This window comes from Xyrauchen texanus, chromosome 13 (genome assembly GCF_025860055.1).
Source record: "Xyrauchen texanus isolate HMW12.3.18 chromosome 13, RBS_HiC_50CHRs, whole genome shotgun sequence".
Taxonomy (NCBI): domain Eukaryota; kingdom Metazoa; phylum Chordata; class Actinopteri; order Cypriniformes; family Catostomidae; genus Xyrauchen; species Xyrauchen texanus.
The window spans coordinates 42,660,394-42,687,920 of record NC_068288.1 but is presented as its reverse complement, the minus strand read 5'-3'; the positions used below and the strand labels follow the sequence as shown (position 1 = coordinate 42,687,920).

The following is a 27,527-nucleotide window of genomic DNA, read 5'->3' as shown; positions in this document are numbered from 1 at the left end:
AGATGGTAATACTATGGCACTTTGATATAAACCATTCTACTGAATAATTGCTATATTCATTTACCATGGAATTTACATCGTACCTCAAATACCATAGTATGTCCAAACAAACATGGAAAATGTTTGTACTTCATTCTCAGTGCAGTACAAATTCAATTCAATCTTGTTCTAACTTTTAGACAGACAACACACACACACACACACACACACACACACACACACACACACACACACACACACACACCTTTCATTGAACTCTGGGTTCAGGTTTTTCTTCTTCACACTCGTCTTTCGTTTCGTGGCCTTGCTTTTATCTGGCAGTAGAATAAGTGAGATGAAGGTGTCCAATCCATCCTTAGATGATGTAACCAGACCCCTAAACACAAAAACAGCATTCAACACAGTCCTCACATCACCTCAAATTGCAGACAGACAAAAAAAAAAAACATTACTTTATCACCTATCCAGACATTTAAGGAATATTCTAAGTTCAATGCAACTTAAACTCAATATAAGTGCTGAGCTGTCAATTACCACAGAATGTAATGTTGACTAACGTTGTACATCGGTTTGTAAAAAAACAAAGGGGAACAAATGTAAAGTAATGCACTTTCAATTAGAGGTCGACCGATAGTGGATTTTACCGATAACTGAGGTGGTGGAAAAAGTCAATAACCGATTAATCGGCCGATATTTATTTTAATCATTAATAGAATGTAAAAAATAAAAATCTTAGTCTTTCCTTACCTTGACAGGCACGGACATAGAGGCTACAAGGCCAAAATTAATAGCATTCTAGATTGAGTTAATTGTGCACCAAAAATCCCAATAACAACCAGAAAATATATTTTATTTTATTTTGTGCAAAGCAGGACTTTTAACTAACTTATTCAGGACTCTTATTTTGAAATGACAGAGACTTGGCTTTGTTAAAATGCTCTATATTTAAGTATTTACCAAATAAAGCTTTTTAAAGCCTATAGATTCACCACATGAGGTTTAGTATGATGATTCACAAGAATTTGGAGACACGATCTATATGCTGACGGGACATTTTTCTATTATCGCATTTAGCTTTGCTATGGAAAATTGTTTTCTGAATTTAATTGAATATGAATTGAGGTGAGGATAAAAATATGGATGAATATTGACAATGATGACAATATTTAGATATTAGATTTAGCAAATATCCCCCGCAACGAGGTGTCAGTGATTGTTTTATTTTACTTCGAGGTTGCTGTTACACTTCAGAACCACACGGAAGAGGAACACAGAACTATCGGCAACTATTTATCAGTAAAACCGATATATCGGTCTACCTCTACTTATAATGGAAGTCTAGGGGGTGTTCCAAAGAAATTAAAAGCATAAATGTGATTATATCTTTACCTTCTGTGTCCCCAAGAAAGTTTGGATCTATATATATATTTGCGTATAAACTTTGTACAGATAGCGATTCATGCTAACACTTATAATCGTAAAAAGGGGTCATGACATGCCATTTTTTTATTATTTCAAAATGTTGTTTGAAGTTCACTTATACTATTAGTAAAATGCTTTGCACAAAACAGTCACATATTTGTAAAACTGTCATTTTCACGACTTGACAGTAAACACCCACTGATCTGATTGGCTCTTGTCTCTACACTGACCTGCTCTCTGCTTGCCATCTCACTACTCATCGCTACTGGGCGGGACAGCGGAAGTAATAAGGTCAAGCAGGCGTTGATGTGTTGTTGTGGAGGTGGTCAGATGCAAATGTAAACCAAAGTGTGACATCACAATGTGGAGGAAGCACAGAGTCATTTTAGAAGCTTGGTTTCAACAAATGCTCTTTTTGCAGTGAGGAGAAAGTATTGAGTTCTGAAACTTACGTGTGCTTTTATAGTACAATGACCTTATTTCTCTAAAGACCAAGGAAAATTTGATTCCTCATGTCATGATCCCTTTAAGTGTTAGACTTGTTGTATAGCACACGTCATATTGACTACTTTTAAGCTATGTTTATTTATGTTGCTTTTGTTTTCATTTTTAGAGCTTCTATGCCATGTACAATACCACAACACATTTGCATTGTATGGGGAAAAAACCCAGTGTGAACATTCTTCAAAACATCTTATGTGTTCCAAAGAAGACAGAAAGTCATATAGGTTTGAAACGACATGTGGATGAATAAATCAAATTTCCATTATAGGTGAACTAACCCTTTAAATTGTATTTAACCCAGAATATTCCTTCAAAATAATCCCAAAGCTATAAACAGTAAGCAGACCTGCATGCATGAATGGCCACAATGAGCTTTTTCTGGAAGGAGATGGAAATCTTGATTTGTCCAGTGGTGGCTGTTTGTTTATTACTCAACACTGGGCCTGAACCCATGGCTACCAAAGCCGCCATCTTGGAATCCAAGATCTGGATAAAACAGAGATGATGTGGGTTATGATGTTCAAGTTTGTTCAGGAAACATTGTCAAAACATTTTCTGCATCTAAATCACTGTATTTTGACTGGAAATTTGTATTCAAACCTTCAATTGTGCCCTGAGTAGAATCTGACTCTGCGGTAGAGCTCCATCCAGATTCAGCCATTGGTCCATCAGCAGCTCTGGCTTTGAAAGCAGCTCTCTGATTGGTAGAACCAAAGAGCCTATCGGTTGGTCCCAGGCACTGGAGAGCTGTTGGTAGTAACAATATGAATGAAACATGAGGAACTAACATATTCAACCCTGCTAAAATTATACCAGGACTTGCACTGTATCTACAATAATAACTTGTATCATAATAATCAGTGTTTTTACTTACTATTCTACATACTTGGAGTTGGAGATTTCAACAACCCCCCAAAACTAAGTTTTAAACTTATTGGATGACAATTTTCCTGCATTTATTCATTGTTAAATGCTATTATTTGTTTTGACTGAACACAAATCCTTACCTTGATGAAAAGCATGTCCTTCTTAGGGTCATGAACCAGGAATTGAAAGGTTTCATTCCACTGAGGAGACACTGAACGATCACACACCTTTAAGGACAACAGAAAGAATTATTCTTTTAATATACAACTTATTTAAGTACTGCAATATTGTTATTCTGTTGTAAAAGGAGTCTCTCGCCTTGGTTTTATAAGACGTTCCTCCAAGCACAAGTTCAGCTGCAGCTTTGGGTTCCTTTCCACTTTTCTTCAACTAGACACACAGAGAACAATCATTTACTCACACGAGTTATCAACAGGGTTCCCACGCCTTGTGCTAAATGAATGTCCATGACTTTTCCAGTTGTTCATGATCACTGGATACTAATTTTTTGGTAACACTTAACAATAAGGTTATATTTGTTAGCATTAGTAAATGTATCATGAATTAATAATCAGTGATATTTTACAGCCTTTATTAATCTTAGTTAATGTTGATTTATCAAAACAATATTGCTCATTGTTTCTTCATGTTAGTTCATAATGCATAAACTAATGTTAATGTAGACAACTTTTAACACAAAGTCATTCGTTTATGTAGAAATTACCATTAACCAAGATTTATAAATGCTGTAAAAGTATTTTTTATTGTTAGTTTGTGTTAACTACTGTGTAAACATCTGTTAAAGAATATACAATACAAATGTATTAATATGTAGAAATTGACATTTACCAATACTTATATATTTTTCATGGTTATTTCGTGTTAATTATAGTGTTAAATTATGTTAATAAATACAAGATAATATTTAAATATTATTTTATATTAGGCCTAAGATTTCATTGTTAGTTCATGTAAACTATTACGTTAACTTCTGTTAATAAATATATATATATATATATATATATATATATATATATATATATATATATATATATATGCAATATAGAAAATGAAATAGTATATGTAAAAATGAAAATTAACCAAGAATTATTAAGCTGTAAAAAAAGAAAAAGTATGTAATTTACATGTTAACTATTGCATTAATTTGTGTTAATAAATACATTATAATTTATTTGTTAGTATACAAGTAGAAACTAACATTATTCATGATTTATTAAGGCCACAAAATTATTATTCAATGTTATTTCATGCTATTGCAATAACTTATAAATAAATTATATTGTATTTATTAACATTAATATATATGTAGAAATTAACATTAATCAAGATTTATAAAGGCCGCAAAAGTATAATTCATTTTTATTTCATGCTAACTATTGCAATAACTTATGTTAATAAATACAGTATAATTTATTTATTAGTATAAATGTAGAAATTAACATTCATCAAGATTTTAAAAGGCTGTAAAAATTTCCATAACGTTTAAAGATTTGATTAATTGCCATGACTTTTTCCAGGCATGAACATTATTAATATTCCTAAATTTCCTAAATGTAACACCTTATCAAATAAATGTTTTTATGCAAATGACTTCAATTATCTGTGTGTATGACTCACGGGCAGCTCAAGTGCTCTTTCTAACAGAATAAACAGCAGCCCTGCTGAAGGTATGGACTTGTTCTGGAACATTTGAGCACTTTGCATCTGCATTACCTGATAGAAAAAACACTATTAGTAGTATGTCAAAAATGTAATAAAACAAATAATAGACAACATATGTACTGATTTAAAACTGACTTGTTCCAATTTATCCCGCTGTGTTACGGTGGGCAGCCATTCCAGAACCAAATGGACTGTACCATGTTTTATATCATTCAAAGTAAACCACTGCGAAAGAAAGTCAGTAAAGAGAGTTTGACAAATCAGATAATAGTTGTGTAGTAGTCAAACAGTACTATAAACTACAACCAAATAAATAGTTTAGGGAAGTACTCACTTCATCATTGTATTTGGAGCTGATAATATGTCCCAGTTTGAGGGTGAACCTGGACACATACAGGAATGTAAAGTAAAATATCATCATGTCGACTATAATACTATATTATAGACTATATACAGTATTTTTTACCGTTATGGTGAATTTTATTAAATTTCGGGACCATATTTCACCCCAAATAAAATAATTAAAAAAATAAAAAAAAAATAAAATATATATATATATATATATATATATATATATATATATATATATATATATATATATATATATATATATATATATATATATATATTCTGCATAAAGAAAATGAGACCTATTTTTAGGAACATAAAATTTTTGCATAACGATATTAGTTTCATGTCAATTAAACAAATTTCCCCCAAAATACACATTACTTTAACCTCGTGCATGCGACCCCGCGTCCACATGTGTTGACGTTGTATTTTGGCTTCACTATATGCAACGTAACTGACTGAATACTGTTCACAACAGGCCCGGACTGGCTATCGGGAGCACCGGGACAATTCCCGCTGGCCTGGCGACTAAGTTGGCCTGCTACCAGCCAGCGTTTTTTAATTTTTTTATTATTATTATTATTTTATATTACTATCTTTACCAGTGATCATTTTTGAATTCGTCATTCAATAAAATTATTATTAATATTAATAACAATAAAAAATAAATAAATCATGAATCTGTTAGTCTTGACTGGCAAGGCTACAATTCGACTTTACGCCTCAGACAAACGGTTAAACAGAAAATGCGAGCAGCGCCCGTCTAACGTTACATTCGTGGAGAAATCAAAAACAAATGAGTGCACACAGAAAACTCACAGAAGAAATGTACGGAGGTAAAAATTCTAATTGTTGTTTTTTTTATTTATAACATATGATTTAGTTTAACATTACACAACTAAGGGAGCTGTTTTGCAGAATATTATCACGATTGAAAATGTTACATTGAATTTATTGTTCAATAAACAAGTAGCGTAGTTAATATTTATTATTAAGTTAGTTACATTTTAGACACAAACCATATTAACTGTTTTTGTTCTATTTCACCGACTAAAATAGTTCCAAAGGAAAGATACAGCAGTGTTTTGTTACTGAATGATTCAGCGTTTTGAACGAATCTTTTGTATGAATGACTCACTAATTAAGACGGTCACTTGCCGCCACCTATTGGCGGTTTAGTTTAATGTTTAAGTATTGCATTTATTTTATATTCAAACATTTATTTAAAACATCAATCTCATAACATTATTTATTGCAGTTGTAATTGCCGTGCACAGGACGTTATGTCCATTTGATATTAGGACTGCTTTACTTCTAGGTTGGTTGTTTATGTTTTTATGTTATGGTCATACTGTGAAACAAATGTAATTTGGGGGGGGACAAGGTTGTACGTGTTTCTAAATTTTATTTGGGTGCATAGGATGGCCTGGATGGGTGTAGAATTTCCCGGCCTGAAATTGTGTCCCAGTCCGGCCCTGGTTCACAACACTCTAGACCAGGGGTCGGCAACCTTTTTAACATGAACAGCCATTTTTTATTTTCCTGGTTAATGAATGTATGCAAGTTTTCAAAGTTTGAGTCCAATTTTCTGATTTTAATTGTTCATTTTTATTACAACTGAAATGATCACATAACAGTTTGAGTGAAATATTTGAGCAAAACCTGATGATTATGATTACGAACCAGGGTGTGAATGTTCACGGAGCATCTTGTGAAAGTGCTTTAATGAAATAAAACCTGTCCTTTTGTACAAAATTAGTTAACACAATTAATGTCACAAATATGCTCATTTGATTATTGACCACAAATTTGTGTGGAATCTTAAATATTTCTGATGTCGTGGCATGTAATCCGCGCAGTTTGTCCGAAGCAAAGTGGGCGTGTTTACTTGTGCGATTAACCGAAAGTGAAGCATGAATGTCTTCACGCGCTGCCCGAGTCTGTTGGGTATACTGCAGTCTCGCCACATTTGAACTTTTTGTCTCCCATTCAGCTCATGAAAACACAATGCGTGATCACGAGGAAGGATTACATCAAGATGTAAATGTATATAAATAAAATAGTCTACTACTCTCTCGCCATTGCTGGCTTGCCAATGATTAATCCTCCGCATGCCAATGCTGGTACGCGTGCCATAGGTTGCCGACCCCTGCTCTACACTGTCAAAGGCTAAACTTCTGAAACAACGCATCACGTGACACAACAGCATGACGTAGATTTCCGTGAAGCGCTCCAATGGGCGCAGCGCCAAGAAAAGTGCCTCTGCTAAGAAACCGCTACGTTTTTTGATTGATACCTGATTGGTTGTAAAGAATAGCATCTCTATTTTCGTCTGTTATGCCGCTTGAAAACGCAAAATTGTTCACGCAAAAGTCCACATATGTGGAAAATGGGATTATTATTCCCTCATATGTTGAAAAAACAAGTTAGTCATTTTGAATTTAGCATCGTTTTAGTATAAATTTAGTTTAAAAAAAACAAACATTTTGTTATCACTGTACATTATGGTTCTATTCGTTAACATTAGTAAAAAAATATCTATATTTACTATGTATATTCGCATTGAGAATCAATGTATTCATGCAAAAGATAAAAAATATCTGCAAATGTTCAGAAGCTTTATATGGAGTTTGGCTGAAAATAAGGTGCATTTCGAACTGTTCTGAGACCAGTGAAGACAGACAGCACACAGGAGGTTAAGTCATTCACTAAATAGGGTGCAAGGGGACATCCTATATCTTTTTTTTCTCTGATTTTAGGAGTGAATGCACTTGGTTGCATAAAAAGCTATGCAACCAAGTGCATTCACTCCTAAAAATCAGAGAAAAAAAAATGTCAGTTTCAGGCTGCAGATGATGCTTGAACCACTCAACATCTTTGGCAGATATAGGACAATGGTAAATCAGAACATGGATTCAGAATTTTATAACGCAAAATATAATTTTAACATGGTTTGCAGTGATTGGATGATGCTGGCCATTACTTTGAATAAGAATGTTTTATTGAGCTTTATAGAAAATCAGATGTAATGTTTACAGAGGAAAAGAAGAACAACTAACACTCCAGGAAAAAATAAATTTGATGAAAAAAATTTATTGGACTTTCTATAACTTGGTATTGTTTACAATTTCACAACTTAGTTCAACTGTCCACATATGTGGACATCAATTTTAGGAAAACTATTTGCTCTAGAATGTTTTTTTTGCTTGTTTATTAGGTGCTACTAGTTACAGATCAAAAGGGGATATAGTCACGCTCAGATCTCAGGAGGTTAATGCATCCGGATGTTTTACTTTTGAGCTTGTTTGTAATTCCAACTTTTTAAATTCTTGATTTACCAGGATACTACCAGGATTTCTTTAAACTTTACAATTAAAATAATGCAATATCTTTGGGCATTACAGCTCTGAAAAATGTATTAATAGGCTCAACAAATATTATGTATGAAAATAAATTGATTCTACTCAGAAACGTACATACTTATAACATTTTTAGCTTCACATCATTTGCATTAATGTGTACAACACAAAATATAAATTATAAGGGGAACTTGACTGGCTGACCTCAGTCATTATTTTATTTTGAGCCAATTAAGTCAAGTAGAAACAATAATATAAATGTTAATTTGAAACAACACACTATTGGCTATTAAATCTTATTTGTGTGACACTCTTTTAGGTAAATAAAGCTGAATGAACTGATGCATTTTTGTTTATCTATCAAACACATTTTTTCCAGTGAGTAATGAGGGTTGGAGGTGTAAAAATTACATCATGTCACAATGCAAAAAATCTGCTTAATTTTCTTTTGATATTCTTGTACTAACCTTCCAAGGAAATCATCAGAATCAACATCTTTATCATAAACCTCAAACTTCACCTCTAGATTGTTGTCAGGTCTAAGAATCATCTAATAAATGAGAAAAACACATCCAATAAGTTCTTTTACAGTTCTTGTATATTGTTAGATGACACTGTATTGTTCCCATTCTCTATATGTGGATGTTTTGTAGGCTACTCTTTAGCTGTGACTACATTCAGCGCAGCTTCTCGTAACTTATTGCTTGAATTAAACATCAACAATGACTTAGTGCTCCTTTAAATAAAGCAGCTATGTGTGTTATAACCTAATGCATGAACTACTCCTCCCAGAATGCCTACCTCATACATCTCATTCCAGATAGGATTGAGATTCTCCTTGATCACATGACTCTTAAATGTTGTGTCACCGATATGGATCTTAACATAGGGGTCACTCTTCCCCTTCACCATTCCACCCATCAGGTTGTCCTTGGCAACCAGATCCTGAGCCTCCAAAAGATGGATACGCAGCACCCCCTGTGGGAGACATTGTAAAGAATAAGAACTAAGGCCATTTACTAGAACATATCATACTTAAAGGCAATTTACTGTAAAGAAAGTCTCACATTAGTGCCAAAGCTGGGGTCATGGCTAGTCTTTTTGGGTTGTACGCCTGTAGAACTAGTGACCTTTGACTCCTCCACAGAAACACTAGGAGAGGCCTTTTTATAAGACCTATTTTACATGAAAAAACACAAAGACAGACATAAATCTTTATATGACCTGGCCCATGATTACCATATTAATAGCACAATTGTTATTAGTTGATTAAGCTACATTTGGATTACAAAAGCATTTTAAGATATCGCAACTCACTGTTCTACTGGTTCTTCGGTGTCTTGTTGCACTTCATGGGCTGTTGACTTTGATTCAGATGTTTTATTTGGTGCCATCACATTACTAGTTACACCTACAGTGGAATCAGGAACTTTGCGGAGATCCTGTAAATGCAATTTTTTTTGTTTATTTATATAAAAACCCTGTACAGTATATTTAAATTAAATAACATTTCATAAAAAATTACAATATATTAAAAAAAATCTAACAAAAAATGCATTAAAAATGATGATTATAATAATAATAATAATGAATTAAAGAAAAGAAAACTTTTGATACAGTCACGGAAAAATTTACTTAGGTTTGAAACGGTGATTAACTTAAAATAAAATGTTATTGTATAAAATTTTACTATAAAAACAAATAAAAATATATTGTTATATAAATGTTTATTACTTTTGACCAACAGGTGGCACTGTCACCAAATTGATATGGTGTAGTTAAGGTGCGGTCATGATGACACATATAAAGTTTCATGTCAACACCCCAAAGTGTTGCCGAGATAGAGCCTGAAAACCATTGTGGCACGTAACATTAAATTCGTATCATACTTGGTATCCACGTTCTCACCATGACCCATGGAATCTACCAAGACTGAACTCATGACAATAGCACAAAGTAATCAAAAGTTATTAGCATTTTATGAATTTGGTACAACTTTTGACCAGAAGGTGGCGCTGTCCACAAAACATTTTGAGTACCTTCAGGGCATTGTGCCAAAGAAACATAACGAGTTTCGTAAAGATATGTCAATGCGTTTGAAAAATAAAGCATTTTACAGCAAAATTCTAAATGGGCAACTCCCAAAATGGTCGACAAAGGAAAAACTGGTATCATTCGACTCAGCATCCCACACAGAATCAAACAAGACCAGATTTGTGATTTTAGGTGAAACCGTTCAGAAATTATAAGCAAAAATATTGTCATATCTCGTGACCACTAGGTGGCGCTGTGCCGAAACTGGGTAGGTACCCTCAGGTCATGGTTGTCATAACACACACCAAGTCCACCAAGACAAACGGTCTAGGAGGACTTCGAAAAAGTAGGTTTTTTGAAAAATTAAAAATGCCGGAAAAATTTCAAAATGGAAAAATTATTTTGATTCTAGCACTTACGGTTCATAATTATTAGCATAAATATTCAATTTGGGCAGTTGGTGGCACTAGAGGGTTTGAGTTAGAGACACCAAATTTGCTCTAGTTAATGTTCAGACTGTCCTCTATCTGTGTGCCAAATTTCACAACTTTCCTGCATATGGTTCAATAGACTCAATGGTGGAAGTTGAAGAAGAATAAAAAGAATGCTAACGATTACAAGAGGTGTCTACTACACACTTCCAGTGCATGACCCCTAATAATAAGCACTAAAAATAGACTTTCAACTAACTGAAAGTCTTTGTCACTTTTAATACAGTCACATGAAGAAACCAAGTTTGGTTTCAAGCAGTGTTTAAATAAAATTACAAAAAAGAAAAATTACTATAAATACATTTTTTTTAAAGAATTTAATTGACATGCAAAATTTATTTGATTATAAGCAGAGTTTAAATTTTATATACTATAATAAAATTGTAATATTTAATAAATTACATTTCTGTTATTAAATCATACATTAAATAATAAGTAATAAAACAGTTTAATAACTTTGTCACTTGATACATTCACATACAAAAACTAACTTTCAAGCAGTGTTTAAATGTAAATAAAAAACTCAAATAAAAACATTACGTAATAACGAAAATGAATAAAAATATGACATTAAATAAAAATAATAATAAAAAATAAATATTATTTTTATTTAATGTCATATTTTTATTCATTTTCATTATTACGTAATGTTTTTATTTTAGTTATTTTTTGTCATTTTTAATTTAATGTTTTTTATTTACATTTAAACACTGCTTGAAAGTTAGTTTTTGTATATATATATATATATGTGTGTGTGTGTGTATGTGTGTGTGTGTGAGTGTTGATACATTCACACATGCAGAAACTAACCTTGGTTTCAAGCTGTGTTTTAGGAGTGGAGGGTGTAAGATGATGATCGTCTGTTAGTTTGTGATGTTTTTCAGGCTGTGATACAGGAACTGGTAAAGTGAAGGCCACCAGCTCACTCAACCTGTTGGTCACCAGCAAACACAATCTTGTTCAGTTCCAACAAAATCATACGTTTTTAAAATGAAACAAGTCGATTCAGAACACCGCAATCTAACCCTTTTTTTGGTAGGGTTTTCTTCTCTGATTCCTTGCTGACAGCTGCCTGTGAATGTTCAGTAACAGCTGGCTCTTTCTCCTCATGGTGACCAACCACAGAACAATCTTCATCCATAACAGACTTCTTTCTTTCAAAGACACTTGCATCCATCCTCGAGTCCAAAATCTGATAATATCATCAATTGGAGAAGAACACTTCAGCCATTTACGATCAAAGGTTGTTAAAACACTTTCTCCAATCCCAGCTTGGGGTTAAACATGTTACTGAACTCGGATTACTTTTCCTGTAATCAGTAATGTAAGGGACTACTTTGTGCACATGTGTGCTTCACCTTAAGCTGTGCCCTCATCAGAATTTGACTCTCGGGACCTGCTCCATCTAAACCCAACCATTGGTCCATCAGCAGCTCTGGTTTTGAAAGCAGCTCTCTGATTGGTAGAACCAAAGAGCCCAAGGGCTGCTCCCATGCACTGGAAAGCTATGAGGGTGAAAGAAAAGCATTACAAAGATTATAAAAAAATATCTATTTTCAGTGTTTGTTGTTAACATACACAGACTAAAAGACATGTAAACTCCCTCTGTTTATACCTTGATAATAAGAGTCTCCTCTCTCGGGTTGTGAACCAGGAAGTAAAAAGCTTCACTCCACTGAGGAGACGTGGAGCGGTCACACACCTTTACAGAGACCAGAAAAGAGCTTTGTTTATTCCTAAAGGCCAGAAGTGGTAACAAGCTATAGACTTTTGTAAAAAGCAACAAATCTCACCTTTGTTTTATGAGAAATGTCACCAAGAAGCAGCTCCGCGGCAGCTTTAGGCTCCTTTCCACTCTTCTTAAACTGCACTCATAAACACACATATGAATATTATTAAGACGTATTCAGTATTGTTACAATTCCACTTCATATGACCCAACTCTGTATTTGTGTGACAGTTGTACGTGTATGTGTTTTCCAGATGTACCGGCAGGTCATGCGCTCTCTCCAGCAGGATGTACAGCAGAGCTGCTGATGGCACAGATTTGTTCAGGTAAGAGTGAATGGACTGTAACTGCAGAGCCTGGACATAAACAGAATGATTTAAACAATCTATTCAACAATGAGTCAACTAACTGAGAGTCTATGCCAGGGTTTCCCAACTGAGAATTTTCCATGATGGAAATGCAGGGCATTCGGGAGTTTGTGACAGAATTGTTATTGACAAGTTAAAGAGATGTTCTGGGTTCAATACAAGTTGAGCTCAATCGACAGCATTTGTGGTTTAATGTTGATTACCATAAAAATAAATGTCAAATCGTTTCTCCTTTAAAAAAGCAAGTTACAGTTAGGCACTTACAATGGAGGTGAAGGGGGCCAGTTTTTGGAGGGTTAAAAGACAGAATTGTTAAGCTCATAATTTTATAAAAGCACTAACATTAATTCTTCTGTTAAACCTCAAGGACCATTTGAGCTGAAAATGTGTTTAAATTGTAATTTTTACAGTAGTTTTAGGGTTTGTTGACTTTACATCGTCATGGCAATGGAGTTGTAAAATTGGCTTTAACTTTACACAGAAAAGGTTTGTAAGTGATTTTATCACACTAAAATCACCTTTACACACATATTGCTTATATCTTGTGGCTATCTTTCTGAAACTGTGTGTATTTTAACATTTACGGATTGGCCCCCATTCACTTCCATTGTGCCTCACTGTAACCCAGATTTCAGCTTTTTCTAAAGAGAAGGAATACATTTTTTGTGCTAATCAATATTATGCCACAAATGCTGTCGATTGAGCTTAACTTGTATTGAACCCAGACTATTCCTTTAAATGTAATAAAAACAGCATCAATTTAAAATAAAAATAATAAAAATTAAAATAATTTTAAAAATGTGTAATGTAAAAACAACAATGAGAATATAACTTTATATAACTAAGTTATAACTAATATAACTTTACTCTTTTTACAAATAAACTGACTCTACTCAATTGATTGAATTATGGCGTCTCCAAAAGTCTAGAATGAACTGAACCATTTAAGTTAAGGTAACTAGATGTAAGTAGACTTAACTCAGATTTGCTATTTTAAATGTTGTTGTTTCAACATAATAATTGTAATTGAATCGACTCAAATTTGGCTCATAGGTTATAGAGATAGAGTTAACAGGGTCACAGGTCACCCTAATGATGACATCACACGAAACAACTAGTTGCAACAAAGCAACATAAATACAACTACACAAGAGCCAAAACCTCTATACATTCTTAATAACGACTATTTAAATACCCCCATTTGTTCCCTTTGACCGAGCAAACATAATTAAATAATCGTAACGCAAGGCATTGTGGGTACCCCCCCTCCAAAATAATTATCAATTCAATAGCTTGAGTTATTTACACTTAAAATCTTAAGTCTATGGATTTTTAAGACAAATGAGTTCAATGAACTTGTGTATTTTGACATTCCAAGTAATGTTTAATTAAGACAACTCGATTTTTCCAGGAATGACAACATTAGGGTTTACATTGCATACAAAATTAGCCCTGATATGTATGATTTATATTCATATATTTATTGAAATGTTAGAACATTTTTGGAAATTCAGGGGGCACTTCAAATAAATAAATTTGGTTCATAAGGGTTCATCAGAAAAAAAAGGATCAGAAAACCCTGGTCTAGCTAAATCTTGTATTTAATTTAATTTAAATAAACGTAAAAGTAAATATATGTCCAGTACAAATAAACTGTTTTCTCTACATGTAGATATCTCTGCTTTGACTTCCTGATAATTCTAGAAATGTTATGTAATATTAAAAACAACAACCAACCAAACAAATAAATGTTAACATTTAATAATGCTGACCTTTGGCAGTTTGTCAGGTTGTGTTACAGTGGGCAGCCACTCCAGAACTAAATGAACACGGCCATGCTTTACATCACTCAGAGAAAACCACTGCCACAGAGGAAGACAAAAACATTATAAATCGTTAAACAAACAATAGATTCAGAGCATTACTAAACATTATACATTTAAAAATCGAAGGACTCTTAAAAACTTTATGTTAGCTGTCTTTAACTACTATGCACTAAAGCATTTGACACAATGTATCTCTTATAATATACATAATGTATGTGTTGTTGCATTGTACTTTCATTTAAAGGGCACCTATTATGCCCCTTTTCACAAGATGTCAATTAAATCTTTGGTATCCCCAGAATGTATCTGTCAAGTTTCAGCTCAAAATACCCAACAGATCAATTATTATACTATGTTGAAAATGCCAATTTTTGTGTGTGTGTCTTTAAACGCAAATGAGCTGGTGCTCCCTGCCCCGTATCCACAATAGGGCGGAGTTTTGACATCTCTGCTTCGAATAACTAGACATCACAATGTGACAATATGACTGACAGCTAAAATAATGGTGACAACTTTGAGAATGAACCAGGACGTTTCTGAATGTTTATTTGATAAATGTATTTATTTGTTGTAGTTTTTGGATGGATAAACAACACACACACACACAACACACACACACACACACACACACACACACACACACACGGTTACAACATTCTCTATGTGCTATAACGAAACAACACAAACAAACATTTCCGTCAGCAGTGTCCATCAACAATTGTGGGCGGGGCCTGTACAAAGTGATGTCACTTTGTACATAATATGTGAATGGCTTGTTCTGAGACAGTGCTTAAGATTAATTGGGATTAAGAAAAGGACTGGGTGGATTTTTATTATTATAGGGTGGCTGTGTACACACACTGCCAACACAGATTTATATTCACACACCATGTAAAAGTGAATTTTGCACAATACGTCCTCTTTAAAATACCTGCATTTCATTGCTTATGTAAATCCTAAACCTAACCCTACTCCTAAACCTACCTGTATCTCAACCCCAGTATCAGCAAATGTGAATCTTGTGAGGATTTTTGCAGAACAACATGAGCTACACAATAAATGCATTGTATTGTATGTATTTTAATATTAATACATAGTAGTTAAAGACACCTAATTTAAAGTGGAACCATCAATAATCAATTCTGCATCACTACATTGTTAATAGATATGAGCCGCTCTCACTTCAATAGTAAATGTCAATTATTGTGCAAACTGTTCAAAAACCAACAAAAATTTAATGAAGAAAGAGATCAAATATGATATACTCACTTGCTCCATAAACTGAGATTGAATGATTTCCTGTAAATTGATCTTGAACCTATGAAAACATAGTGTTTTTTCAGGTGTCAATCCTTTGAAATTGCTAGAGTCATGATACTGGCATCGGGCAAGGATGAGTCTGATACTTAGGTGCACATACCTTCCTAAAAAGTCATCTTTGTCCATGTCTTTATCAAACACCTCCACAAGAACATCCGGGGTCGAGCTTGAGGTCAAAACCAGCTGTGAAAATCACATGCCACACTGCATTTGAAACTGCTGATTTATTGTTCTGTATTACTTTAACACCCACACTAATATGTTTCGGTTGAAAACAGATTGGTTTTGCTATGTTTGCATGTCTAATCCATGCTCTCTAATAATGCATACTTCGGAAAATGGAAAAAGTATTTGTGTGGACAGCTTAAAACCTAAAAATCGGACATTTGAGAGACTTAACCTACCTCGTACATCTCGTTCCAAGTGGGGTTGAGGTTTTCCTTGATCACATGGCTTTTAAAGGTTGTGTCTCCAATTTGGATCTTGACATAAGGGTCACTCTTCCCCTTCACCATTCCACCCATCATGTTGTCCTTGGCAACCAAATTTTGAGCTTCTAGTAGGTGCAGACGAAGCACTCCCTTTGAAGTAAAAGGCTTAATGACCTCACTGAAGTGTCAGAAACAATCAAAAATGTTTACATTGATACATTACACACTTCACTTTTAACTTTTCTCACCTCTGTACCAAAGCTGGGGTCAGGGCTGGTGCGTAGGGGTCGAAGATCATCTGAGCTGGATACTTCTGTGACCTGTGGGACTTTTGCACTGCTCTCCTCTTCTGGGACAGACACAGAGGAGGTAACAGTGACAGGAGATTCTGGGATGACATCAGCACTAGACCTACAAAACCCCCCACAAACAAACATTATTTTGACAATGACAGATGCTGAATGCTAATGAATTTATATAAAACATTTGTGTACAAATTCCTTTCAGAAGTGAAATATCTGGGGTTTTAGCAATGTAAGTAGTTCAATAAAATATTAAGACATTACGTCAAATACATTTTCTATTAAACTAATATTAAATAAAAGTTTAATATGCTTATTATTAGACATTGTTTATGATTATGATTAGATTGGAGCGTTGTAGAATGTGAAGTTCAAACAATCTCTTCTCACTTCTGCACTTTCTCCTCTTGTTTTCTTGTGGAAGTGGATGATTCTAGATGTTTAGACTGTTCATCCAGCTCTACAGAACTCTCGGTCACTTTAGGGCAAAGTATCTGCAAAAGAAGCAAAGCAATATTGTATTAAATGTTTACAGCATAATAAAAAAATTTAATTCTCTCTACTCATCATCTGCTCAACATTGATGGAGATCTTGTGCAGAATGTCCAAGCTGCTCTTTTCCATACAATGAAGGTGGATGTGAGCAAGGACCGTGAAGCTCCAAAAAGGACCAAAAAGCATCATAAATGCTATTTGTGTACAATTGTCCAAGTCTTTAGAAGCCATATGATAGCTCCGAGTGAGCAAAAGAATGACACTTAAAAGGAACATTCCAGGGCCAATACAAGTTGAGCTCAATCGACAGCATTTTGTGGCTAAATGTTGATTACCACCAAAAAATATTTTGACGTCCTTTTTCTTAAAAAAAGAAAAAATCTGGATTACAGTGAGGCACTTAGAACGGAAGTGAATGGGGCCAATTTTTGAACATTAATACACTCTCTGTTTCATGAGCATAACCTCAAGACATGAACAATATGCAGGTTAACCTGATTGTAGTGTGATAAAATTGCTAACTAAGCTTTTCTGTGTACATTTATAGCCAATTTTACAAGTTCATTGCCATGACGATGTAATGTCAACAAACCCTAAAATGACTGCAAAATGACTAATTAAACAACTTTACAGCTCACATAATACACACGTTTTAACAGAAGAATTAATGCACGTGTTTTTATAATATTTTAAACTTCCTATTTCTGCATTTTAACCCTCCAAAAATTGGACCTATTCACTTCCATTGTAAGTGCCTCACTGTAACCTCCATTTTTGCTCTTTTTTTCCAAGAAAAGGATGTCAAAATTCATAATAATTTTTTGTAGTAATCAACATTAGGCCACAAATGCTGTCAATGGAGCTTAACTTGTATTCAACCCAGAATATTCCTTTAAGTCACTATTGACTGAAAATTTGGCTCTCAAAATCTCATTCATGCTTTTGGCACATTCAAACCTGGCACGTACACCAGTGAAGTTTCCGTGTTCTTGCAAGTTTTACGATATGAATTGGTGGAAGGCAACATTTTCAGTGATTAACATTGTACAATATGGCTTCAGAAGACTTGGAATATAGCTCACAAGTCATATGGACTACTTTTATGTTGCTTTTTTTGGCCTTTTTAGACTTTTCAGCACCAGCTACCATTCACTTTCATTGTTTAGAAAACAACAGAAAGCTAACTCATAAATAAATGTGTTTGTTTGACCTTCAATTGCGCTCTGAGCAGAATCTGACTCTGAGGTGAAGCTCCTTCCAGACCGAGCCACTGGTCCAGCAGCAGATCTGGCTCTGAGAGCAGCTCTTTGATCGGAATCACCACAGATCCCACCGAGAAATCCCAATTGTGGGACAACTAGAGAGAAGTATGAGAGGTAGTGAGGCCAGACAGTGAAATAAAACAGATTGAGATGTATATCGATAGAAAGATGAGAGCAGAAAATTCCACTGGGAAACCAACAAACAAAAAGCATATTGTGATAATATATAAGTATGATTTAGTACTAATAATAACACAAAATATCCTTAAGTTATATAACAGAAATGTGATGTTATAATTGCATAATTTATGCACTAACATTTGTGATTTCTTACCTTTACAAGGAGGTCTTCCTTTAAAGGGTTTTGAACCAGGAAATGAAATGCCTCGTCCCACTGGGGAGAGCTGGTACGATCACAGACCTATACAACATAAAGTGTCATGCAACTTAAAGATAAAGATAACATAAAATGTATAAAGTCTGGGCTCTAAATTCTGATGTCCAAAGCTCATAAATGCACATCAACTACTTGTATATTAATGTGCCCAGTTGCCACTTTGATCGGCAGCTCTTAACAGTCAACAGACTAATGAACAATATAACTTTGCAAAAAAAAAGGTTTATTCTGATTATTATAATTAATAATTAATTTGACATTGGCATCTTTTATTATATTGCTGTGATAATTGGCAAATACAAATAGCTGCCAGCCATTAATGACTTTATTTAATTGTAACAAATTGCAATTTGAGTTCAGTTTTAGAGTTCCTACCGTGGTTCTGCAAGATTTTCCACCTAAAATCAGCTCAACTCCAACTTTCGGTTCCTTGCCGCTCTTCTTTAACTAAACAAACAGAGAAACTATGTTTAACTGATTCAATTAATTGTTTATTAGACATTTTTTCCAATGTAAGCCAAACCACACGACACTTTATCATATAAATGACATTTTTGGTACTACATGAAATAACTCAAAAAAGTGTTGTTGTGAAATTACATTGGCAACTATAGATGTGGAGAATGTGCCCACATCAATAGTTGCCATCGGGGACAGATAGATACACGTGTACTGAGCTTTCAGGAGATTGATCAGCCCCAACAACAAACTGTCGTATATATTGAGCACACGTGGCTCATTGGGCTTGACACCACGGAGACTCCCAGCATGTGGAGGCTCATGCTACTCTCCGCGATCCACGCGCAACTTTATACGTGCCCCATTGAGAGCGAGAACCAGGCCAATTTGGTTGCTTAGGAGACCTGGCTGGAGTCACTCAGCACAACCTGGATTCAAACTCGTGACTCAAGGGGTGGTAATCAGCGTCAAGCCCCTGGCTTCTGCTCTTATTGAAAATACAGATCAAAATGAACGCCTTGATAGAAAACGTCTCGAGTCTAAAAACGATGGCTTGTCCTGTATGATTCAATATTCTCCTTTAGGTGAAGCATTTGAACAAATTGTACGTAAACACTGGCATAGTCTCAGTTCTGATCCTGAAATGAATCGCTTCTGCAAGACTCCACGAATAGTATACAAGCCTGTGCTCAATATACGACAGTTTGTTGTTGGGGCTGATCAATCTCCTGAAAGCTCAGTACACAAGTATCTATCTGTCCCCGACGGCAACTATAGATGTGGACAATGTGCCCAATGTAATTTCACAACAAAATTTAATTTTCTTAGTCATCCTCATTCAGGTAAACAACTAAAAATAAAATAAGTTATTTCATTTAGTACCAAAAATGTCATTTATATGATAGTGTCATATGGTTTGGCTTACATTGGAAAAACACAACAAAGTTTAAAAACACATATTGCCGAACATAGAAGCAACGTTTGACCTAATGATAAGTGTATAATATGGAGTGGTGGTGGCGTAGTGGACTAAAGCACATAACTGGCAATCAGAAGGTCGCTGGTTCGATCCCCACAGCCACCACCATTGTGTCATTGAGCAAGGCACTTAACTCCAGGTTGCTCTGGGGGATTGCCCCTGTAATAATTGCACTGTAAGTCGCTTTGGATAAAAGCATCTGCCAAATGCATAAATGTAAATGTAAATGATAAAAGCCTATTGCTGTTCACTTTAATCAATTTAAGCATAATTTGCCGACTCTTCGATACACAGGGATTGAACAGATTAAGATATCTAGAAGAGGAGGTGATGTCAACAAACTCTTACAGAGAGAGGTGTTTTATATCTATACACTCAATACTGTCCGAAAGGGCAGATTAGATTTTGAGTTAAATAATTTGTCATTTTTGTTTTATATTTCCTCGTATGCTTTATTTGTTTGAATATAATTATGAACTTATTTGCATTGTAATTTGCTGTCAATTAAGTGTCATTGTAATTTGCTGTCAATTAAGTGTCATGTAACGCTTGTTTATGTTATTGGTTTATACTTAATTTGCTTGAATATCTTGAATCTATTTATAACGTTTATTGTTAAGTTTCAATTGCCTTTGTAATGCATTGTTGATGCTGTGATATTAGCTTTTAAGGATTGGTATAACTGGTGGTGTTGTATGATCTTTATTTTAGGTCACTGCTGATTGTTTTGAGATAGGATCATTGACTTGTTGTATGTCCTCATTGGATAATTGTTTGCTTGCTCTGGATTTCTCATCTACTGTACATCAACTTGAATTTTATTTAATTATGTCCTTAATGGAAATATGTTAGAATTAAATAGCTTCAGAGAGATAAGCAAATCAAGTCTTAAAATTATGCATTAGTGTATACAAAGTGTTACTGTCTATTGAGACATTTCATGCAATTCCAGAATAAAAGTTTAATTTTGGTGTCAACTTTGTCTCAAATGTTTTCACTAATAACCAAGTGTGCCGTACAAGCCCTCAAAAGTGAAGCCAAAACGTCTCGATCGCCCCCTGGTGACTGGTCCTAGTATAGGTCATAAACCCAGCCTCCCCATGTTATTCAACAGGACGTGAGACCAACTAAACAATTAAATTACACTTCACATATCTTTTTTCCAAAGATAGTTTCTGTCATTTACTGTAGTTTCGATCACGTTGATGTAATTTCAAGTGTTTGTTTTCAAAATAAGTTTGTTTTTAGTTATTTGATGCTATAAAAACGGTGCTGTGACATCATGATTGACAGCTGTGATTGACAGGCTCTCTGAGCGAAGTAGTCACTGAAGCACCAACTGACTTTTTTTCGGGATCTTCAGAGGACTGAGGAGATTGGAGCTTTAAATTTAATATCTAAATTTCTATAATTAATTATTTAAATTATTTTTTGCGATTGATTCAGCGAGAGTGAGGGCGGGGCCTTGATTTCACGGCTTTACTTCCTGCTCACTACTGCGCAGGTCTGGTCCCGAAATCGCAACTGTGCAGACTCAAGTCCCAAGATGTCAGCGCCATATCGGGACACTGGTGGCTTCAGTTCTCACCAATGGAAAAGAGCGAAGGGGCGTCGTCCATCTTTTTTTACAGTCTATGCTAATAACCCTCATTGCTCTGTAGGAGAGATATTTGAGACATTATTTCTTGTTGTACTCACAGGAACTTCATGGGCAGACTCAACATACACAAACAACAGAGCGGCAGCTGGCACAGTCTTATTCAGAAAAGAGCTCTTCGACTGATACATCAACACCTGCGGAAACAAACAAACCAGTTAACCAGTAAGCTTCAGCAATACTTTTTCAGGCAAAGACAGAAAATGAACCAGAGAGAGAGAGAGTTCTGCTCACCTGCTGTAGTTTGTCTGGTTGTTTTAAAGTAGGCAGCCATTCCAGAGCCAAATGAACACGACCACGTTTCACATCATTCAGAGAAAACCACTGTCACAAAGACACAGCCATTAGAGGATACATGATCAGATCCCAGCATTAATTAAAACACACCGTGCTTGAATCGACAGACTCTGCCTTAAAGGAATAGTTCACTCAAAAAATGAAAAAAGATATTTACTCATCCTCGTGCCATCCCAGAGGTGCATGACTTTCTTTCTTCTGAAGAACACAAACAAAGATCTTTAAAAGAATATCTAAGCTCTGCAGGTCGATACAATGCAAGTGAATGGTGACTAGAACTTTAAAGCACCAAAAAACACATAAAAGCAGTGTAAAAGTTATCCATACGACTCCAGTGGTTTAATCCATGTCTTCAGAAGTGATTCAATCCTATTTGGGTGAGAACAGATCAAAATGTAACACATTTTTTACCATAAATCTTGACATCAGCAGTCTCCTTGGCGATCATGATTTCAAGCTTGATTACACTTCCTATAGCGCCATCTAGTGCTCTGTGCATGCGTCAAACACTAGGAAGTGTTATTGAGCTTGATATAATAATTGTGCCTAGAGACTGCAATGGCAAGATTAATAGTTTAAAAGGAGTTATTATTTTGGTCTGTTCTCATCCAAAACTAACTGGATGGGTACAGAAGACATGGATTAAACCACTGGAGTCATGTGGATTACTTTTATGCTGCCTTTATGTGCCTTTTAGAGCTTCAACTTTTTGGACACTCGTTTGCATTGTACGGACATACAGAGCGGAAATATTCTTTATTTGTGATCTGCAGAAGAAAGAATGTCATACACATCTGGGATGGCATGAGGGTGAGCAAACGATGAGAGAATATTATTTTTGGGGGGTACTATTCCTTTAAATACACCCTTTAAAAGGTGATGTAATTTCAGCGCCATAGCAGCACCAACAGACTTGCAAAAAGTGCCACAGAGTCAAAGTTTGTACACTCTTCAGGAAGTCAACCTACAAATGACGTTTAGTTGTTTCTGCATATTAAACTGGGATAGGAAAATTATATTAATGTAAAAAAAAATAAGAAAAAAGAAATGCAACTACAAATACCATGATATATCTAGAGGGTAAATGCAATTTGTTTTTCATCTGCCTATAAAGTACTTTCCTATTTCATGCAGCTTATGTTTTTACTTATTAATATCAGCAAACATGAACTCACCTTGTCAATGTGCTGAGAACTGATTATATCACTCAGTTTGAGCTTCAGTCTAAAAGACAAACAGTACGTCTAAATAATGCAGGTAAAAATAAATGCTAATAGCTTTGATGAGAAACATTGACATCGCAGCATTTTACCTGCCCATAAAGTCATCTTTCATGTCCATGTCCTTATCAAAAACCTCTAGCGTCAACTCCTGTCCTGGAAGCGTTGTCAAGACAACCTGAAAAATACAAAACAGAAAACGCTATGTTACAAATACACAGGGCCCTATATTAAGAGTGCTAGTGCTATGTTTTATTCATATATGCAAAGTCAGTGGGCATGGTTATGAAGTTCTGGTATTTTCATGCAAGTAAGCAGTAAGTATAAGCGCAAGTGGGTTTCACAAATTTTCTCAGGCAAAGCACTAATGGGCTGAGTCAAATGCAATTGAAGTCAAGTCAAGAGGCTCTTCTCCAGTTATTGCACTGTCTGTGTCCTATATAAGTACAGGCAGAAAGAGCGCTTGACTACACCACACATCTGGATATATTTTAGGTTATTATGATCTTCTCCATTATATTTCATTACTTAATGAATTACTGCTGATATGATGTATGGAAAATGTTCACAAATATCTCTTAAATAAGCATAAGTTTACTGCCTTTTTCATCTGGCAGTAAAAGCGTGACGTAAAATGCAGCAATTGTTGTCAATGAAGTGCAATCTACAATGAGCCTAAATGACATTAAAAGGAGGCGTGATTGCACAGAAAGAAATGACAATTACTTTATATAAATCCGATATTTCAGTGCTGATTGCACCTCCTTGAACTAGATTGTGGGTGGTTAGTGAATAAGAAGGCTTATGTGCTAAAATACCACGAGCAAAAGTGCTGCAACTGTTAACGGAAGAGTTCACCCAAAAAATTACAATTTATTATTTACTCACCTTCATGCCATCCCAAATGTGGATGGCTTTCTTTTTTCTGCTGAACAGAAAGATTTTTAGAAGAATATTTCAGCTCTGTAGGTACACACAATGCAAGTGAATGGTAGCAGAACTTTGAAGCTCCACAAAGCACATAAATAAAGCGTAAAAGACTCCATTAGTTAAATCTAAATCTTTAGAAGCGATATGATAGGTGTGGGTGAGAAACAGATTAATGGTAAGTTCTTTTTTTACTATAAATGTCCACTTTCACATTCTTCTTTTGTTTTTGACAATTCGAATTCTTCGTGCATACTGGGCAGGGAGAAGAATTTAAAGTAAAAACTGACTTAAATATTGATCCGTTTCCCACTCACACCTGTCAGACTACTTCAGAAGACATGGATTCCACCACTGGTGTCGTATGGATTACTTTTATGCTGCCTTTATGTACTTTTTGGAGCATCGAAAGTCTTGTCCACCATTCATTTGCATTGAATGGACCTACAGAGCTGAGATATTCTTCTAAAAATCTTAGTTTGTATTAAGCAGAAGAAAGAAAGACATTCATACCTGGGATGGCATGAGGGTGAGTAAATGATGAGAGGATTTTCCTTTTTGGGTGAACTATCCTTTTAAGGGAATTTCCCACCCCCACAGTGTTTGGAATAAAACACTAGCATAATGCTTCTAACATCCCTTTTTTTTTTTTTTTTTTAAATAGTATGCAATATTGTATGCAGTATACATGCTTCAGGTTTCAAACATTAGTATGCTACATTGTTGGCACGTGGGCTCATTACAATACATTTTAAATTCAGTAAATTCTGTTTATATTATTAATGGAAATAAATAATATAATTGTGTGCATAAATATCTTGAGTGAAATGGTAGTATGCCATTCCAAACATACACACAGACCCTAAGCTTGCAGATTTAGCACTATATTTCCTAGCACTCCTACCTCGTACATCTCGTTCCAGGTGGGGTTGAGATTTTCCTTGATCACATGACTCTTAAAGGTTTCACCTCCAATCTGGATCTTGACATAGGGGTCACTCTTCCCCTTCACCATTCCACCCATCAGGTTGTCTTTAGCAACCAGATCCTGAGCCTCCACAAGGTGGATACGCAGCACCCCCTACAGGAAAAATGGGTCATAATATAATTCATCCATTTAATGGTATAGAAACGTTGATGGTGCGACAAACAGAGCAGATGTGCATACCTCAGTGGCAAAGCTGGAATGGGGCGTGGTCGTCTGCGGGCGTGAGGCGTAACTCTTTGAAAGAGGGTCGCTGGAAAGTAGAGAGGATGTAACAGCATCTTCATCCAACCAGAGCACCTGTAAGAGATGACATCAACACATACACTGACTAACAGAAAGTACTTATCCAAATATTAAGAGAATAAAATGTAACTTAGGGTAACGCTGTTTCACATCATGATCTATGTAATGTAATGTGTACACCATCATGTGACTGACTCCTTTACCCTGAGCACTGTGTTGATGTGGATGCGGCTCTCTGGGCCAGAGCTGTCAAGATTGAAGTACTGATCTAGAGTCAGATCAGGACAAGACAGAAGACGGGAAACAGGGATGGACAGACTTCCTAAAGCCTGAACACGGTCATTATCCTTCACCTGAGAGACAGAGAGAGGGAGATTAAAGAGAGCATACCAGGAGAAGTTCTTCTTCACTCAGAAGTTAGAAACAGCTACTGTTTGTGAACATTTAGACAGTGACCACACCGCTGTGGGAGGCATTTAGAGGAGCATTTAAACATGAGGACTATCAAGACTACATGAGAAAACATTAACTAATTTGACAAAAAAATTTGTTATCAATGACTTCTAATTCTATGAGTAGAATTCACATCTGATCAGTTTTAACCACTCTATGATGATTTAAAGTAAAATACATGAAGTAGATAATGTGTAATTTGTCAGGTTTACATTCTGCATTTGTGGTGCCAATGTGCCAATACACGGCCATAATATGCGGCGATTACACTCTGTTATTGCATTTTATGATGGCACCGATACTACTGCAAAGATGGGTGTATAAAAGAGTGTTAATGGGTGGAATACAGATAATAGAATCATGATAAGAGAGGCATTTCTTAATTTGCGCAGATTTCAGGTTTCAGCACAGACGGCGCATGAGTGAAGCAGCAAATCAAACAACAGTGAATGGGCACTTAAGAGTACTTAAGTAGATTTTATTCCTTTTGTAGACTAATTAAACAAAAACACACACATTTATAAAAATAAAATGACATGTTCTTGGAAAACAACTCTATCCGTACGATCGTACATACGTTGGTAAGGTTTCTCCAGTTTGCTAATAACTCTGCATGCCAGGTGTGTTCATGTTGACCGAGCTCCAGGTCACACCTAACGATGACATGGACCAATGGCAGTAAGGAGGAGTTAAGCAGCCAGTACAAAGTTTTCCTGAAAGTTTGGGCTGGCAAACTGTAACGAACGAGCGAAATTAACTCAAAAACTGATTTTAACGTCACACACGTACTTGCATTGATTATGTACGAAGTACGCAGGGGGCTTAAGTCAATGGAAATGTGGCTTAAGTAGTATGAATTGAAACCATCATTCTGGGAAAAAAATGGTAACAGATTGTGAAAGTTGGGCATTAGACACCAGAATGGAGCAGAATGTCTTTCAAACAGGAAAGTAAGTACAAAGGGCGGAGCAAGTTAATAATTTGAATAAAAGATGAGGAAGACAAACATTTTTAGTGTGCTGGGGCACATCATGCAAGCATACCTGGATGTTAATGTCTTGTTTGCTTGGATCTCTGATGAAGAAAGTGAAAGCGTCCTCCCATTGAGGGTTCACCGTATTCCAGCAAATCTAAAAGAGAGAGAGAGAGAGAGAGAGAGAGAGAGAGAGAGAGAGAGAGAACAGAGGAAGGGAGTTCACAGGGAAAACCACAGAAATGGTGGGAAGTGAGACAGGAGAATGGTCACATGGAAAGGTTTGATGTGTTGCCCTTTGGCATTGTTGGCATGGATAGTAAATGTGTGTTTTACCCGGCTCTCACGAGTAACATCTTGCACTGAGAGTTGCACGATAGGATTGGGTTCCTTATTGCCTTTCTTCATCTGAAAACATAAGTAACATACACATGCACTTAAAAACACACATATACACGTGTTTCTTCAACTTCTGGCACTTTTAGCTTCT

The 27,527-nt window shown here is 35.3% G+C and overlaps 1 protein-coding gene across 1 annotated transcript in view; it reads right to left on the bottom strand.

Annotated features, from left to right (window-relative positions):
* Positions 1-27,527, bottom strand: part of LOC127653898 (extended synaptotagmin-1-like) — a 49,343-nt gene that overhangs the window by 3,448 nt on the left and 18,368 nt on the right. The window contains exons 14-49 of the mRNA XM_052140740.1: positions 27,374-27,445; positions 27,108-27,194; positions 25,815-25,964; positions 25,549-25,665; positions 25,285-25,461; positions 23,546-23,631; positions 23,409-23,457; positions 22,171-22,260; positions 21,978-22,073; positions 19,217-19,288; positions 18,779-18,865; positions 18,393-18,539; positions 17,078-17,181; positions 16,634-16,796; positions 16,359-16,535; positions 16,055-16,137; positions 15,904-15,952; positions 14,581-14,670; positions 12,701-12,796; positions 12,505-12,576; positions 12,327-12,413; positions 12,070-12,216; positions 11,737-11,903; positions 11,522-11,642; positions 9,504-9,628; positions 9,254-9,362; positions 8,988-9,164; positions 8,654-8,736; positions 4,811-4,859; positions 4,612-4,701; positions 4,432-4,527; positions 3,112-3,183; positions 2,934-3,020; positions 2,527-2,673; positions 2,273-2,412; positions 245-376 (exon numbers count right to left, since the gene is read on the bottom strand). Coding sequence (XP_051996700.1) covers positions 245-376; positions 2,273-2,412; positions 2,527-2,673; positions 2,934-3,020; positions 3,112-3,183; positions 4,432-4,527; positions 4,612-4,701; positions 4,811-4,859; positions 8,654-8,736; positions 8,988-9,164; positions 9,254-9,362; positions 9,504-9,628; positions 11,522-11,642; positions 11,737-11,903; positions 12,070-12,216; positions 12,327-12,413; positions 12,505-12,576; positions 12,701-12,796; positions 14,581-14,670; positions 15,904-15,952; positions 16,055-16,137; positions 16,359-16,535; positions 16,634-16,796; positions 17,078-17,181; positions 18,393-18,539; positions 18,779-18,865; positions 19,217-19,288; positions 21,978-22,073; positions 22,171-22,260; positions 23,409-23,457; positions 23,546-23,631; positions 25,285-25,461; positions 25,549-25,665; positions 25,815-25,964; positions 27,108-27,194; positions 27,374-27,445 — 3,893 coding nt within the window. The remainder of the gene's footprint in view (positions 1-244; positions 377-2,272; positions 2,413-2,526; positions 2,674-2,933; positions 3,021-3,111; positions 3,184-4,431; positions 4,528-4,611; positions 4,702-4,810; positions 4,860-8,653; positions 8,737-8,987; positions 9,165-9,253; positions 9,363-9,503; positions 9,629-11,521; positions 11,643-11,736; positions 11,904-12,069; positions 12,217-12,326; positions 12,414-12,504; positions 12,577-12,700; positions 12,797-14,580; positions 14,671-15,903; positions 15,953-16,054; positions 16,138-16,358; positions 16,536-16,633; positions 16,797-17,077; positions 17,182-18,392; positions 18,540-18,778; positions 18,866-19,216; positions 19,289-21,977; positions 22,074-22,170; positions 22,261-23,408; positions 23,458-23,545; positions 23,632-25,284; positions 25,462-25,548; positions 25,666-25,814; positions 25,965-27,107; positions 27,195-27,373; positions 27,446-27,527) is intronic.